This window comes from Podarcis filfolensis (assembly GCF_964270895.1).
Source record: "Podarcis filfolensis genome assembly, chromosome: 8".
Taxonomy (NCBI): domain Eukaryota; kingdom Metazoa; phylum Chordata; class Lepidosauria; order Squamata; family Lacertidae; genus Podarcis; species Podarcis filfolensis.
The window spans coordinates 5,279,198-5,294,110 of record NC_139611.1 but is presented as its reverse complement, the minus strand read 5'-3'; the positions used below and the strand labels follow the sequence as shown (position 1 = coordinate 5,294,110).

The 14,913-nt window shown below is 45.2% G+C and overlaps 1 protein-coding gene across 1 annotated transcript in view; it reads left to right on the top strand.

Moving 5' to 3' along the window:
• The window catches only part of ANTXR1 (ANTXR cell adhesion molecule 1), a 133,017-nt gene that overhangs the window by 32,092 nt on the left and 86,012 nt on the right, over positions 1–14,913 (top strand). The window contains exons 7-9 of the mRNA XM_083629474.1: positions 589–657; positions 2,420–2,500; positions 13,090–13,150. Of these exons, the coding sequence (XP_083485600.1) occupies positions 589–657; positions 2,420–2,500; positions 13,090–13,150 (211 nt within the window). The remainder of the gene's footprint in view (positions 1–588; positions 658–2,419; positions 2,501–13,089; positions 13,151–14,913) is intronic.

Below are 14,913 nucleotides of genomic sequence, written 5' to 3'. Positions count from 1 at the left end.
GCTAGGATCTAGGAAGGACCAGGGTTCAAATCCCCACCCAGCCATGAAATTCACTGGGTGATCTTGAGCTACTCACTCACTCTCAGCCTAGCCCACCTCTGGGGAGAAGCTGCAGTATGTATGCACCTTGAGCTCCTTGGAATATAAATGTAAAGGTGGAATATAAATAAAAAATAAAAAATGATATAGCGATGGCAGAAGCACCAGTCAGAAGGCTGGACTCCTCTGGGCCTACCATTTTCATTTGAGAAAACTAAAGTTCAATACCTCCCTGTTGGCTACCATGGGTAAACTTCTTTTCCCCTTTTGACAGAAGTGGATGAAATTTGAAGGAAATATCTCTTTTCAATGTCTCCATTTCCTGTAACTTTAAGACGCTCTCTTTTCCCTACTGGTGAACTTGTTAGGCGTCGGCAGGTAAAATGGCTGGATGGTTGGGTGGGTGGGTAGGAGAGAGTTAGTCATCACTTCTTTAAAGGAAGCTCAAACCTGAAGGAAGCCACAAAGCCAAGCCATGAAAACCATGTTCACATGATTATGTCTTTAATCTGTGTGGGTAATTATCTATTCTTTATTCTCTTGCTCAAGGCAAACCGATCCCGTGACCTTGGGGCAACTGTGTACTGCGTTGGTGTGAAAGATTTCAATGAAACACAGGTAAGTTCCCAATATACCAGATTTGCACAAAACAGCAGGTTTTTTTTTAAGTGTGTGTGAACTCTATCTTTTACAGGAACATTTTGTAAGAATGCCAGCAGCACTTGCACTTTGGAACTCCCTGCCTATTGAGATCAAGCAGGCGCCTTCGCTGTAATGTTTTTGGCGCCTGCTAAAAACATTATTGTTTAGACGAGCCTACAAGATGTTTAGAAAGTTAACGCGAGTTTAATCTTTTGTGAGCCTATTGCTATTTCAACTTTTTGCAGCTTTAAAATTATTGTTGTTCATTTTTCTTGGTGATAAGTTTATTCTTTCATCTTTTTTGTAAACTGAGATTGGGTTTTTTCCACAGTCAAGTGATGAATAAACTTTATGACTAAAATAAGAGACCCAGTGCTACTTATGGCATGTTTGCTCAGTTCCACACCTCCATTCTCCACATATGCTAATGTTATAAGAATTTTAAGGTCTTATAAATATATAATAAATGTTCACAAATGTACCAAGCAAACACATATATAAATATATAAACCACTTGCCTAAAACCCACAGGAAAAGTCCTAAAGCCATTTTGACTCTTTCAGTCAACTCAAATATTTCTCTACAAGGTTGAAGGAAATGCAGAAACTTCCCCATTGTCTGTGTCCTCACAAATCTTGCCTTAAGGGCACATTTAAGGTATGAATAGGGTGAGCCTGTGACCTGGCTCAGAAATTAAGTATTATCGTTACAACAGGATGGCCAGGCTCCCCAGGTAATCCAGTCAAGTGACCATTAACAGGTAACCTGGCAGACAGGGTAAAAACAACGCACTCAGATTTCTGTTGTAGACCGCCTTTTCTGCGATGTAGGTATGATGTATCTGGGGGTGGGGGTGGTCTTGGGCTACACCCCTTCTGTGATGTATGTATGGTGTTTCTGGGGGTGGTCTTGGACTCCAGGGCGGGCAATTTAAAATGTCTGTATAAGGGCAGGCACACCTTTCTTCTGGGTCCTCCTCCTCTCTCCTGCGTGTGGGAGAGCACCCTGTTGCGACAGTTAATAAAGATCAGGCTTACTAGCTGATTTGCTTCTCAATATTCTCTGGTTGGTCTCTGTTATTTTCTCTGACCGATAGAGAACCTAAGAAAGGACTCTATATGGGCTCTTGGGTACCCCATAAGGGAAAAGGAGCAGTTTTATTACTTATAACACTAACCATCTTCAAATACCCAACGGGCTGTAACATTTAAGATGGAACAAGCTTGTTTTCTGCTGCTCCAGAGGGGAGGACCCAAACAACTGATTCAAATCACAAGAAAGGAGCTTCCAAGTAAATATTAGGAAGAGCTTTCTGACAGTAAGAGCCGTTAGACAGTGGAACAAGAGTCCCCCTGAAGGTGGTGGACTTTCCTTTGCTGGAGGTTTTTAAACAGAGGTTGGATGGCCAGCTCTCAAGGAGCCTTTTAGCTGTGGCTCCTTTAGCAGGGGGTTGGTCCAGATGACCCTTGGGGATCCCTTCCAATTCCAAGAGACTATAAAACAAAAACAAAGCATTTTATGTTTTTGAAGGGACTGCAAATCCTGCTAAACCCGATTGTGGGGCAAAAGAAATCACAGTGCATTGGCCACTGGCACGTTAAAAGCAAACACACGAAAACCACCGTTGCCTGTTCGCCACAGCCCCTGGGTTGCTTGGCCAAGACTTTGCGTTCAAGTCCTCCTTATGACATTGTTTGCTGGCTGCTGACACGTTTGACCCTTTTTGTTGCTGTTCCAGCTGGCACGGATCGCTGACAGCAAGGATCACGTCTTCCCCGTGAATGATGGCTTCGAAGCTCTCCAGGGAATCATTGACTCCGTAAGTATCACTTACCATTGTGTTCATTTTACGACTCTTGTAAAATCACCAGTGTTGTTGCCAGAAACCAGGCATTTATCACTATCCTGACATCCGAGGGCCTCCTCTTCTGTAGTAGCAGGAATGGAACTGAAGGGCTGGACCTGGGTGGGGGGTGGGAATGGGCTTGGATGATGGACAGGAGATGCCACAGGCTTGTTTACGGTTAGCAAGTACAAAGCGTGGCAGATTCGCTGTTGCAGATGAAGTGCTCCAGTCAGGCTGCAGGGTTGCAAATCCTTCCATTTGGAGTGGGGGCCAGTGGCAGGCAGCGCAATCCTAAGCAAGCCAGCCCGCTGAGTGCCTCATAGGATTGCAGCCTTAACTGTGCAAGTGGCACGATTGAGGTTGTTTCAACCATGATTTAGATCTGTTCTTAGTCTGTGCTTGCGAAGGTGAAGCATGCATGAACAATGGAGCCAGTCAGAAAACTACCGTATTTTTCGCTCTATAAGACGCACCAGACCACAAGACGCACCTAGTTTTTGGAGGAGGAAAACAAGAAAAAAAATATTCTGAATCTCAGAAGCCAGAACAGCAAGAGGGATCGCTGCACAGTGAAAGCAGCAATCCCTCTTGCTGTTCTGGCTTCTGGGATAGCTGCGCAGCCTGCATTCGCTCCATAAGACGCACACACATTTCCCCTTACTTTTTAGGAGGGAAAAAGTGAGTCTTATAGAGCAAAAAATACGGTAAATGCAAAAGGGAGTATCGGATCAATTTGTTTGAATAAGGGAATGTGGTTTATTTCTTCTTGTTTCTGGCTGGCAGCCTACGAAAAATGTGTGAAACATGGTTGGAACAACATGCAACAACCAGGAACAACATGCATATAATGACGTCTGCCTGAAGCGCCACCAAGAGCTGGTTTCACATGGCAAACGTCATACTCCCACAGATGTGCCCTAGCAACTTTGAGTGGATTTATTTTCACAGCGTCAAGGTGTGGATTTCCCAGTTCAGTTGCACAGAAGGGGCAGGTAGACATGAGCCCAAGGCTAAACGGACGTATCAAGGGATTGCAAACAACTACTGTGGCGTGTTTGAGCCACAAATGCACTCCACTGGAACAGCCTGCCTTCTTGCAAGGCAAGCATTGCAAATTCGGTTTCTAAGCAGATAAGGTAACAAACATCCCAGGCTACAGCAAGGAAAAGGAAGGTAATAAAACCCTTTAGCAAATTCCTTCACACTTCCTCAAAAACCTTTTGGCTCGCTTTTACAACATCCCATCCCAACATGGTTTTAACACTTAAAACAAAAACAAAAAAAACTGCCTATCCATTAGTCTATACAGATGGATGACCATCTGTCACAGATTCATCTGCGATTCCTGCATCACGGGGGTTGGACTTGATGACCCTTGGTGTCCCTTCGAACTCTACAATTCTACGTTTCTGTACATCAGTATGTTTATCCGGTACATGAGCCTACCTTATTGCAAGGCAAATTGGATCTTGGCCCTCCTCTTCTCTTTCCTAATGTTTGTTTCCAAATTGGACGGGAAGCACCAAATGATGTTGGATCATCAGGTATTGTGAGATTGTAAGAGAGATTTCGTTTGCAGGCTTTCATTCCTTTTGCAGCTGTTCTTAATGGGTTCCAGAAGCAGTTGCCTGTGTGTGTGTGTGTGTGTGTGTGTGTGTGTGTGTACACGCACATGTGAAAAATCTGGGCAGAGCTGATTATCCGAGTGCTTTCTGGGCTCCTCCCAAACTTACTAGCAGCAATCAGGTTACCCAAGGGTCGCTGTGAAATGATAAAATCTCATAATGGAGGGATCGTGTATGTGTGGTGCAGGCATGGCAAGGAATAGCATTCTATGCGTTGAGGAAAAGCTGTACGTTTCCCCATAAATTGGTTGATTATATCTTTCTGGGCAGTCAGAATCTCAGCACAAGGGATCCGTGGGTGGAGAAGCACAGGAAATAACAGGCAGAGCAGCAGCAGCAGCAGAAAATTGTGGTCCTGGGAGTGGGGGGTGGGGGCCAAATCCAGCCCGGCGAAAGAGAGAGAGGGTCTAGCAGGGGCTTCATAGGAGCTGCTCCCCTGAAAGAGCTGCTTTCAATGCAGAAAGTGGAAGGAGGGAGACATCCATATGGAGTGTGGTGCAGTGAAATGGTTAGGGTGTTGGATTGGGACCTGCGACAAGAAGCTCACTGGGTGTGACCCAGGGCCAGTCACTGCCTCTCGGCCTAACCCACCTCCTAGGGTTGTTGTGGGGCTAAGATGGGGAGGAGAAGTACCGTATTTTTCACTCCATAAGATGCACCTGATGATAAGACACACCTAGTTTTTAGAGGAGGAAAACAAGGAAAAAAATATTCTGAATGAAACAGTGGGTGTATGATTTCAGTGGTTCATGCTGTGGCCACAGACATGATATGTGATTTGACGGTGAGTTTGGGGTAGCCCAATGCAAAAATCCTGAGAATCCATGTGGATCTGTGCTTTGTAACCACAGTTTTGCGCCATTGTGGCCCCACGAAACAGTGGATGTGTGATTTTTTTTGGTGTAGGCTGTAGCCATGGACATGCTATGTGATCTGATGGTGAATTTGGGGTGACTCAATGCGAAAATCCTGAGGATCCATGTGCTTTTACCTCCCCCCCTCCCAGGCAGCCTACTTTATCGCTAGCGTCCCTTATCTCCCTCCTAATCACTTGCCGATCAGCTGCTCAGCGGCTTCATTTCAACACCCTCTTCCATCTTTCTTAAAAAAAAAAAAAAGCACAATCTGCTTTTCGCCCCTGGGCAATTTGGCTCCAGGGACCATGCATTCGCTCCATAAGATGCACAGACATCTCCCCTCACTATTTAGGAGGAAAAAAGTGTGTCTTATGAAGCGAAAAATACAGTATGTACGCCGCCTAATAAATAAATAGAATAAAGTGTGAAATCAATCCCTCTGGCACCCTTGGGTGCATGCTAGATTATATTTATTTATTTTATTGTTATACTGCATTTCTATTCCACTGTTTTCTGCAGTGAGCTCAAGGTGGGGTTCATTGTCGTCCCCCACCCCATCTCATTTAATCCCCACAACAATCCTGCAAGATCGCTTATGCTGAGAACTACATTGACTGGCCCAAGGGAAACCAGTGAGCTTCATGGCTGAGCGGGGATTTGAACCCTGGTCTCCCACATCCTAGTCCAAAACTCTGACCACTACACCACACTGGCTGATCACTATACCTCACATTGAGGGCCAAGCTGGCACCAAGGGCAATCCCGAGAGAGCCAGCGTGGGGCAGTGGTTAGAATCCTGAGCTAGGGTCTGGAAGACCAGGGTTCAAATCCCCACTCGGCCGTGAAGCTCACAGGGTGACCTTGTGCCAGTCACTCACCTCGCTGGGTTGGTTTGGACCTAACCCACTTCACAGGGTTGTGGAGATTAAAGGAGGAGGAAGAGTAGACCCATGCATGCCACCTTTAAGCTTTCTGCAGAAAAAGGCAGGATATGAATGCAGTTAATAAACAAACACCCAGCAGATCCCTGCAGTCTGCAAGAGATTTGCAAGTTGCAAAGATCTCGGAAGCCTGCTCCATAGTAACTCAGAGGAGCAGGGCCTTTAGTGTGGCTGCCCCTCTTCTGTCCCTGTCCAGATTCGACAGGCGCCCACCACCCACACTTTCCAGAAACAGTTGAAGACATTTTTGCTTCCATAAGCATTCTCAGCTGGATAAATGGGTCTTTCCCATGTCTGCCCACTTGTCTGGGTTTTAGTCCTGTTTTAAATGTATTTGTTGTTTTCTGTGTTTCTGTTTTAAATTATCTGATATGTAAATCACCTTGATGTGGTGGTTTTAGAAGACAACTAATAAATGAACTGTCATCACCATCACCATGGAAACCTAAGACCATTGGGGACAAACCATCATTTTTAATGCCAAATGAGCTGAGCCATAGACCAGCTGTGCCCAACCGTGGATTTTGTAGGGTTTTTCTTCCTCTTCCGTATAGAACACTGTGGCCCCCTTTGTTTCTCATGTCAGCTTGAAGAATAGCTTTTAAGGATGTTTTAAGCTTTGCTTCCCGTACCGTCTGCCTCTTATTCCTTTTGCCTCCCTGTTGCCTCTCACCAAAGAAGTTTTGTGGGTTTTGGCTGTTGATACAGAACAGAACAGAAAACATCCACGGTGGTTTGGAAGGTGATGGATCAATTAACTGTAAGAATGAATAAATGCAACTCAGCCTTTGTTCTTGGAGACTGAATGGCAAGGAGGAGTTTGGAGGAGGGTTGCTTTGTTGTGAACTGGCACCCTGCTCTTGCTCCTCTCATGGTTGATCTGCACATTCTTACAAAATAATTTCATGCACGGAAAGCCCCATAAGTGTCCTGTCTACCCCTCACAAAAGGAATCAGGCCTGGCAAAGGCTGCCCTCCTGAAACAGCCCCCACTCCCCACGGCAGAGGGGAGAGCAGGGAGACAGCTTTTATGAGGCCTTTGTCTTGCTTCGCTCTGAGGCAATTTTCTTTGCGGCTTTCGAGAGGGAATTTTTGCAGATCAGGACACGAGTTCAGGAAAAGGCCTCAGTCGTGGGCTTGTCAGACCGCTTGGAAATTCTTGATTCGTTCTGAAAAGACTTTACACAGTGAAGCACCGAAAGGGTTGTTTGTATTCTTTAATTATTTCATAAAGTTTATACACCGCCGGATTGTAAGGAAAAGAAAAACGTCAAAGTGGTTTATGAAACGATAAAACAGTAAAATCAAGAAAAAATGGGAATTCTAACGTTGAAACATACATACCTGTATTTTAAATTGTCCCCCCCCCCATTATTTTTTTATTGTAATTTTACTGGTGTTAGCCGCCCTGAGCCCGGCTCTGGCCGGGGAGGGCGGGGTATAAATACATTTTATTATTATTAGTCAAAATCCTAAAACAGATTAAAATCACCTGAACTTTCTGAGCGTCTGTCTAAACAATAATGGTTTTAGAATATTTTTAGCAGGCTTTTAGATTATTTTTAGAGTACAGAGAAGGCACCTGCTTGATCTCAATAGGCAGGGAGTTCCAAAGTGTTGGTGCTGCCACACTAAGCACTGATTTCCAATCCCTGGGAGAGGAGTCTCCATGAGCAGCTCAGGTTTCGTTTCCTCAGAGTTATAATAATAATAAATAATAATAAATTTTTATTTATACCCCACCCTTCCCGGTTCAGAAAACCGGGCTCGGGGCGGTTAACAACAAATTTAAAACACTTAATTGATGCAAGAAAAAACAGCATAAAATACAGTATAAAACATGAATAACAATAAATTTTCTAAAATCAACTCAGAGGGGTGTTATGTACTGAGCTGAATAGGATGCAAACTGCAGCAGTCTGATTGGTCCTAGAACAATAGGATCCAAAAGGCAGCAGTCTGATTGGTCCTAGAACAATAGGATTCAGAATGCAGCAGTCTGATTGGTCCTAGAACAATGCAGCAGTATGATTGGTTGGCAGGAACCACCCAATCATGCTCCAGATAGAAGTGAATCCACAACCTGATTGGCTTACAGTAGAATTCCGGAATTAGCCAATCATTTGCAGCCCATTGTGTAAATAATGTATATAAAGCAGATACTTTGAGGGGACTTTGATTCATTCCTCCTCACCACTATGAGCTGAATAAAGAGCATGAAATCACTTTGCGACTCTGAGTATATTTCAAGGGGGAAATCCATCCAATAAACATTAGACGTTCACCAGGGCTAGTTGGCTAAATTGAATGTGTGGCTGGAGATTGTGGTGTCTTTTTTTTGAGATATATGGGTTTATTTACACATATATACAGGCTGAGCTGAAGATGGAAGGGCTTCCCACATCCACACCCCAACTTATTTTGGGTTTCCAGTCGCCACCCCACAAAGCCGTCGCTTTGGAGAAACCAGGGTCCACATCTCCACTCACTGGGGGACCTTGGGGGCCAGTGGCTGACTCTCAACCTCACCTACCTTGCAGGGTTGTTGTGGGAATTAAACGCGGAGGGAGAGAACCTTGAGCTCCTTGGATAGAAAGTTGGGGTAGAAATGCATTAAATAAATAAATAGTGAGCCATGGTAGGACTCCATGCCATGGAGAGTCACTGCTGGCATGGCGTGAGGCCCACCAGACCTGTTATGTACTGAAGTTCTCACCCTGGGCCAGCAGGGGATACTGTAGATACTTATGCAAATAAGGGATCGAAAGTGATTTTCAGTGATTGGATAGTTTTAGAAAGCTGTTACAGTTAAGTTGTACTGGAGCTCTATATAAGCAGGCTGACTGAACCCTTCAGTTCAGTTCTGTCCTGGCCTGTGAATAAACAAGAGCTGTTTGAAGAATCGCTGTCGTCTGATATGTTCACCCACAACTTAACAAGATTGAATGCAGGATACCAACCTCAGACAGTCAAAAGAGCGAAAGAGTTTCATCAAGCCTCCAACATGGCCGGTGGGTTGCATTTTGGCTGGCGGGCCGCTGGTTGTTTAGACCCTGCAGCACTTATTTCCACAGCTCTGTTTACAGTTCTCTTGCTGCAAAACAATGTTTGGAAATAAGTTTTTTTCCCCCCCTACCCCCTTCCCACCCTTGAGGTTTTCAGCTTGGATAAAGCTTAGTGATGCTCAGGCTATGTAAATAAAATTAAATGCTCGCTGCGTGTAATCGTCAACAGATTTCATGGGGCCGTGACTCACCCCAAGGATATACAGTCAGTACACAGAGACAAAGTGAAGATCGCGAAGGAAGGATGAGCCAAGCTGCCATTTTCTAAACTTCCGTATCCGTTCTAAACAAAAGCTCTGCATCCATTTTCATCTTATTTGACTGTCTAGTTCAGCTTCAGAGACTTGGGGGAAATGGCGCAATGTCATTAAAACAGCAAAACATTAAATCAGATCAGCTTATCAGAATCATTGATATGCACTAGGGGTATTTATTTATTTACTGCATCTGTGTGTCACCTTTTCCTCCAAGGAGCTCAAGATGACATACATGGTTCTCCCTAGGGCTTTTTTTCAGCCAGAATTCAGTTCTGGCCCTTCTCAGGTTGCCATTCTAAGGGAATAAGGGATGGAGGTTTTTATGGGGAGTTCCAGAACCCCTTTTTCTAGAAAAATAGCATTGGTTTGCCCCCACCTTGCCCCCACAACAAGCCGGCAAGGTAGGCAAGGCAGTGTCTGGCCCCCAGCAGATTTGAACCCTGGTCTCTCCCAGGTCCTAGTAGTCCAACCCTCTAATCACTAGCCATGGCCCCCAATATTCACTTTGTGTCTGTGCTTAAAAAAAAAAATCAAATCCTTTTGCTCTGTGCTCCCTCTGCCTCAGTCTGTGATTTGGGTTCTGAGCAAAATGAAGCTCACATTCACTCTTATGAGGAGTTTTTAAATGGCGATATCCCCCCCACACCCATTTTGGCAGAAGTGAATGAAATTGGCAGGCACAGGATCCTCCTCAGAGTGGATTAAGCCTGACAAATTGCAGGTCTGGGGGCTTTTGTGGGAGAGGGTTTCCATTCCCCTCCTAATCCCTATTATGACAATATTCTCATTACAGACCAAGCAAAGCTCCAAAATCCCCACCACTTTCATTTTTAGATGGGTGGAAGCAGGGTTTTCTCTCTTATTCTTTATCATCTTAAAATAACCCAGAGAGGAGTGAATGGTGTATATAATTTTTTCATTTATTTAAAATATTGGCATTCATGCCCGCTGCCTTTGTTTCCCAATGCTTGAGTACCTTGGAAGTGGATACTCAATCCCAGGAGCTTTCATGTCAAGCCTGGTTATGCCATCTTAAGCGATGCCTAACTGCCGAGCGAACAAACAACTTTAGTCAATTCTGAAAATGTAGAATTTCGATGTTTAAAAAGCTGGTTTTTCTTCTTAGTAGAGCTTAAATTTTGGGTTATAAAATGGGAGATTTGGGCAATTTGCCTCCAAACTGAAAGCATGCTCTGAATTTTGAAATCTAAAATTCAAAGTCCTGATTAAGGCCTATAAAACCGTATGCAGATTAGGTCCAGGCTATCTGAAAGATTGTATTCCCTCATCCGGACCTGCCTGGGTTTTTAGATCTTCAGGGGCGACCCTTCTTTTGGTCCTGCCACCCACCCTCTCAGGCACACTTGGTAGGGACAGGGCCTTCTTGGTGGCTGCTCCCAGACTCTGGAACTCCCTCCCTGGAGAAGCCAGACTGGCTCCCTGCTGGCTCTCCTTCTGCCAGCAGGGGAAGCCCTTCCTGTTCCAACAGGCATTGGGAAACTGACTGTTTTTGAGGAAAGAGCTGCCACTGGAATGTTTTTATTGTTATCTGTGTTTTTAATGGATCGTGTCAATAGTATTTTAATTTCTATCAGTGTTTAATTACATTTTAATGATTGCCATTTCTATGTTTTTAGCTTTTTCTGTTTTATCTGTGTGAGCCACCTTGAATCCCAGACTGGGGGAAAGTCAGCATATAAATAAATAATGATAATTTTGAAATCTAAAATTCAACATTTGAATCTAGAAGCTTTTATGCTTACATACAAAAGTATGAATTTTGGATATTGTGATGAAGATTAGTGGTCTCTCCCCCCCCCCTTTCAGTTTTGCACTCTTTTATCACTAGTCTAATTTCTAGAAATGCTTCCTTATTCTCTCTCTCTCCCTCCCTCTTTCTCTCTCTTATCTCTGGCAGTTCCTGCTTACCTCTAGACATTTCCTCTGCTTTCCTCTTCCAAGATTCACCTTTATTCCTGAGGTGTCAATTGCTTAGAAGAATCTGCTTCTCTTCGGTTCCTGAATCCCTGGTATTTGTATGAGCCCCGAAACCTCTTTTCAACAATCTGTGCAGACTTTTAAAGAGCCCATGGTTCCATCTGCATCTCTTTTGCAGGCAGGTGTGAAAGCAGCGCGCTAGAAATGGATAATTTCCCCATGCTGAAATATCTCCGATTTTTTAACACAGAATTTATTTGAGCTTCTCCCCCACCCTGCCAAAAATCAAGGGGGCCTAGATAACTTTCCCCAGCCAAAATAGGGACCCCACTCTGGTCCTCTCCATCCCACACCTGCCACCTTTCCCCAGGCATACTTATGCATCCGTCAATTTGGGCTTCTCCAGTTTCTAATGTTTCCAGTCTTACATTAAGTTTACCGCATATCAGTAAAAGTTTGCAATTTTAAAAAAATCCTCATGAAAAATTGTTAGCATTTTGATGCAGATTGCTTCCAATATGCACATTTTTGCATATGGTTTTCCTTATTATAAGGGACGCGGGTGGCGCTGTGCTCTAAACCACAGAGCCCAGGGCTTGCTGATTGAAAGGTCAGCGGTTCGAATCCCCGCAACAGGGTGAGCTCCCATTGCTCAGTCCCAGCTCCTGCCCACCTAGCTGTTCGAAAGCACGTCAAAGTGCAAGTAGATAAATAGGTACCGCTCTGGCGGGAAGGTAAATGGCATTTCCGTGCGCTGCTCTGGTTCGCCAGAAGCGGCTTAGTCATGCTGGCCACATGACCCAGAAGCTGTCTGCGGACAAATGCCAGCTCCCTTGGCCTACAGAGCGAGATGAGTGCCCCAACCCCAGACTCGTCCGCGACTGGACCTAACAGTCAGGGGTACATTTACCTTTCCTTATTATACTGCAGTGGTACCTCGGGTTACATATGCTTCAGGTTACATACGCTTCAGGTTACAGATTCCGCTAACCCAGAAATAGTACCTTGGGTTAAGAACTTTGCTTCAGGATGAGAACAGAAATCGTGCTCCGGCGGCACGGGCGACAGCTGGAGGCCCCATTAGCTAAAGTGGTGCTTCAGGTTAAGAACAGTTTCAAGTTAAGAACGGACCTCTGGAACGAATGAAGTACTTAACCTGAGGTACCACTGTACATATGTGTGAGTTATAGCCACATATATGCATCCATAGGCAAAAGTTCCCCTAATATACACATTCGAGGGTTTGAGAGTTGCAGGGTAGGTGTCGGAGAAGTTTTAAAAAAGCAAGCTGCGTTTTAGTTTGGTATTGTTAAACTATGATACTTGCTCCAACAGGAGGCAGTGATGGGCGCCAACCTGAATGGCTTGGACAAGTTCACAGAAGAGAGGGCTATCAATGGCCGCTAGCCACAATGGCTAGGCTCTGCCTCCACATCTGGAGACAGCAATGGCTCTGAATAGCAGTTGTTAGAAACCACACAAGGGGAGAGGGCTCTTGTGTTTGAATCCTCCTTGTGGGCTTCCCATAGGCATCATTTTGGCCACTGTGCGAACAGGAGGCTGGACCGATGGGCCACTGGTCTGATCTATCAGGCTCTTCTTGAAATGTTGACCATTTATATGTAATAAAACATTTCTAGGGGTGCTGTTTCCTTAGCCCCAGTATCATTTTATTGTGCTACGAGAGCAGCGTTCCTCAACCGGGTGCTCTCCAGATGTTCTGGAATACATGGGATTTGTAGTCCAAGCATCTGAAGGGCACCAGGTCAGGGAAAGCTATACAAGGGCAACACACCCCAAATTGCCTGTATCTGAAGGTTACTGAGGCATGTTGCTGCGATTTTATTTATTTCTTTTTTTTTTCTCCTATGCCTGCTAGATTTTGAAGAAATCATGCATTGAAATCTTGGCTGCGGAACCTTCTAGTATATGTGCAGGAGGTGAGTTTAAAGCTGATTCTTCCAGCATTCATTGCTGCATATAACTGTGTTTCTTCCTCGTCGTTCCCTGAGGGAAGGCAGATGCCGGAGTCGGCCATCTTTTGGCTCTCCTTGGGAAATTTTCCAGACAGAGCTTGGCTGGGAATGCTAGAAAATTCCATTTGTTTTATGTCTGCTTCTATGGAGTGATCTTGATGGGATTTGTATTCGGAATGTATTTCAATCTTTTCGTTTAGGCCAGAAGGGCTGTGAAATCTCAGTTATTGTCTGTAAGGTTTAAGAATAGCTGTTTGTCAGCTGTCGTTCTCATGCAAGAGTCTTAGCCCGTGTTTGGCAAGATAAAGGGCTTTGTGGTGTATTGCAGAGATCTCCTGGACATGAGGAAAGGATGGTTTAGACGCGCAACTTGGCAAAGCCTAGGAGGTGAAGTGTTTCATCAGGGATGCAATCTTGCCACAGAAGACTGATCTGTAGCAGGAGATTTTCTGTGTGAATATTGACAGGGGAAATCGCCTTGTTGTGACTTTTCCCTTTGAGAACGTAGGCACGTGAAGAGCCCCAAGGAAGTCACTCCTTTAAAATCCTTGTCAGTTTGGGTGTTTATTTGTGTAATTACCTTTTATGTGATCACCTTTGTGAGATCTTCCTGAAAGGTGCTATGTAGTACAATTGCAACTTGCGCGAAGGTTACGTTCTGGTGATGGCGCAAAAATAAATATAGCCAAACAAACCTCATTGGAACTGGCCCTGCACAATTATTCTTCCCTTCTGGAGCTGGCGTGCCGAATGGGCCTTGCCTTGTGTACCAGGCTCTGAGATCCTTCTGAACTGGCACTGGTATGCTCTCGTGAGAACTTGGGGCGCAGTCCGAGTTCCCAGAGTTCGTCTGAGAGCATCGCAGAGCCTGGGAGAGATTCAAAGCTGAGAAAACCCAACACAAAAGGAGCTCTGCTGCTCTCCACATATATATATTTAATTCTTTATTGAAGGATAAAAAGTACTTTTTAACCTTATGTACTTTTAAACTTTTTGTGCAGTTTCAACCAGCCTGGCTTTCATCTACACTAGTTGAAATCGTTCAAGTTCATTGTGCATAATATGTGGTTGTACTGTAAATACTTCAAATAAATAAGCAAATCATGCTTCTGCCCAAGGGGTTGCTCCCCAGCAAGGGAGTTCCTCCACAGCCGGGATGTGCCACTGCGGAGAAGGCCCTGCTCCAGGTCTCTACACAGTGAGCTACACCCAGAGCCAGAGCCACTGTTAGCGTCAATCAGCTGATCGCTGCTGGGAGCATCAGGAACTTCCTTGTTCAGCCAAGGGCGCTGGAGGTAGTGGCTTGGATTCAAGGTGCTTCCGCCAGTGCTTTGAGGTGATTGGCTGGCACTGATCACCTGATGCACACACCCTGATAAAAGGGCCCTGCCTTGACGCCTTGCAGCTTTCCTCCTCCCCTGCCCCATGCAGCACCCACCACCCTTCTGAGAAACTTGTACAGACAGACATAGCCAACGGCGAGGATTTTTCTCCCCTCTCCCGGCTGGTGCTTACCTTCCACCTTTCTGCTGCGTTGCCCCTTCCCCTGATGAGCTCACCAGCCTGCAGGGATGGATTGGCCTGGCCTGGTGTGCAGCTGATCCTTTTGGGATGAAAGAAATTGTGGCTTGGAGCGCAGCCCAGATTCCTGAGTTGACTTGTGTGCTTTGCACTGCTACAGTGCAGGAGCCCCCCTCGAGGCGTGTGCTGGGAGAGGCAGTGAGTGG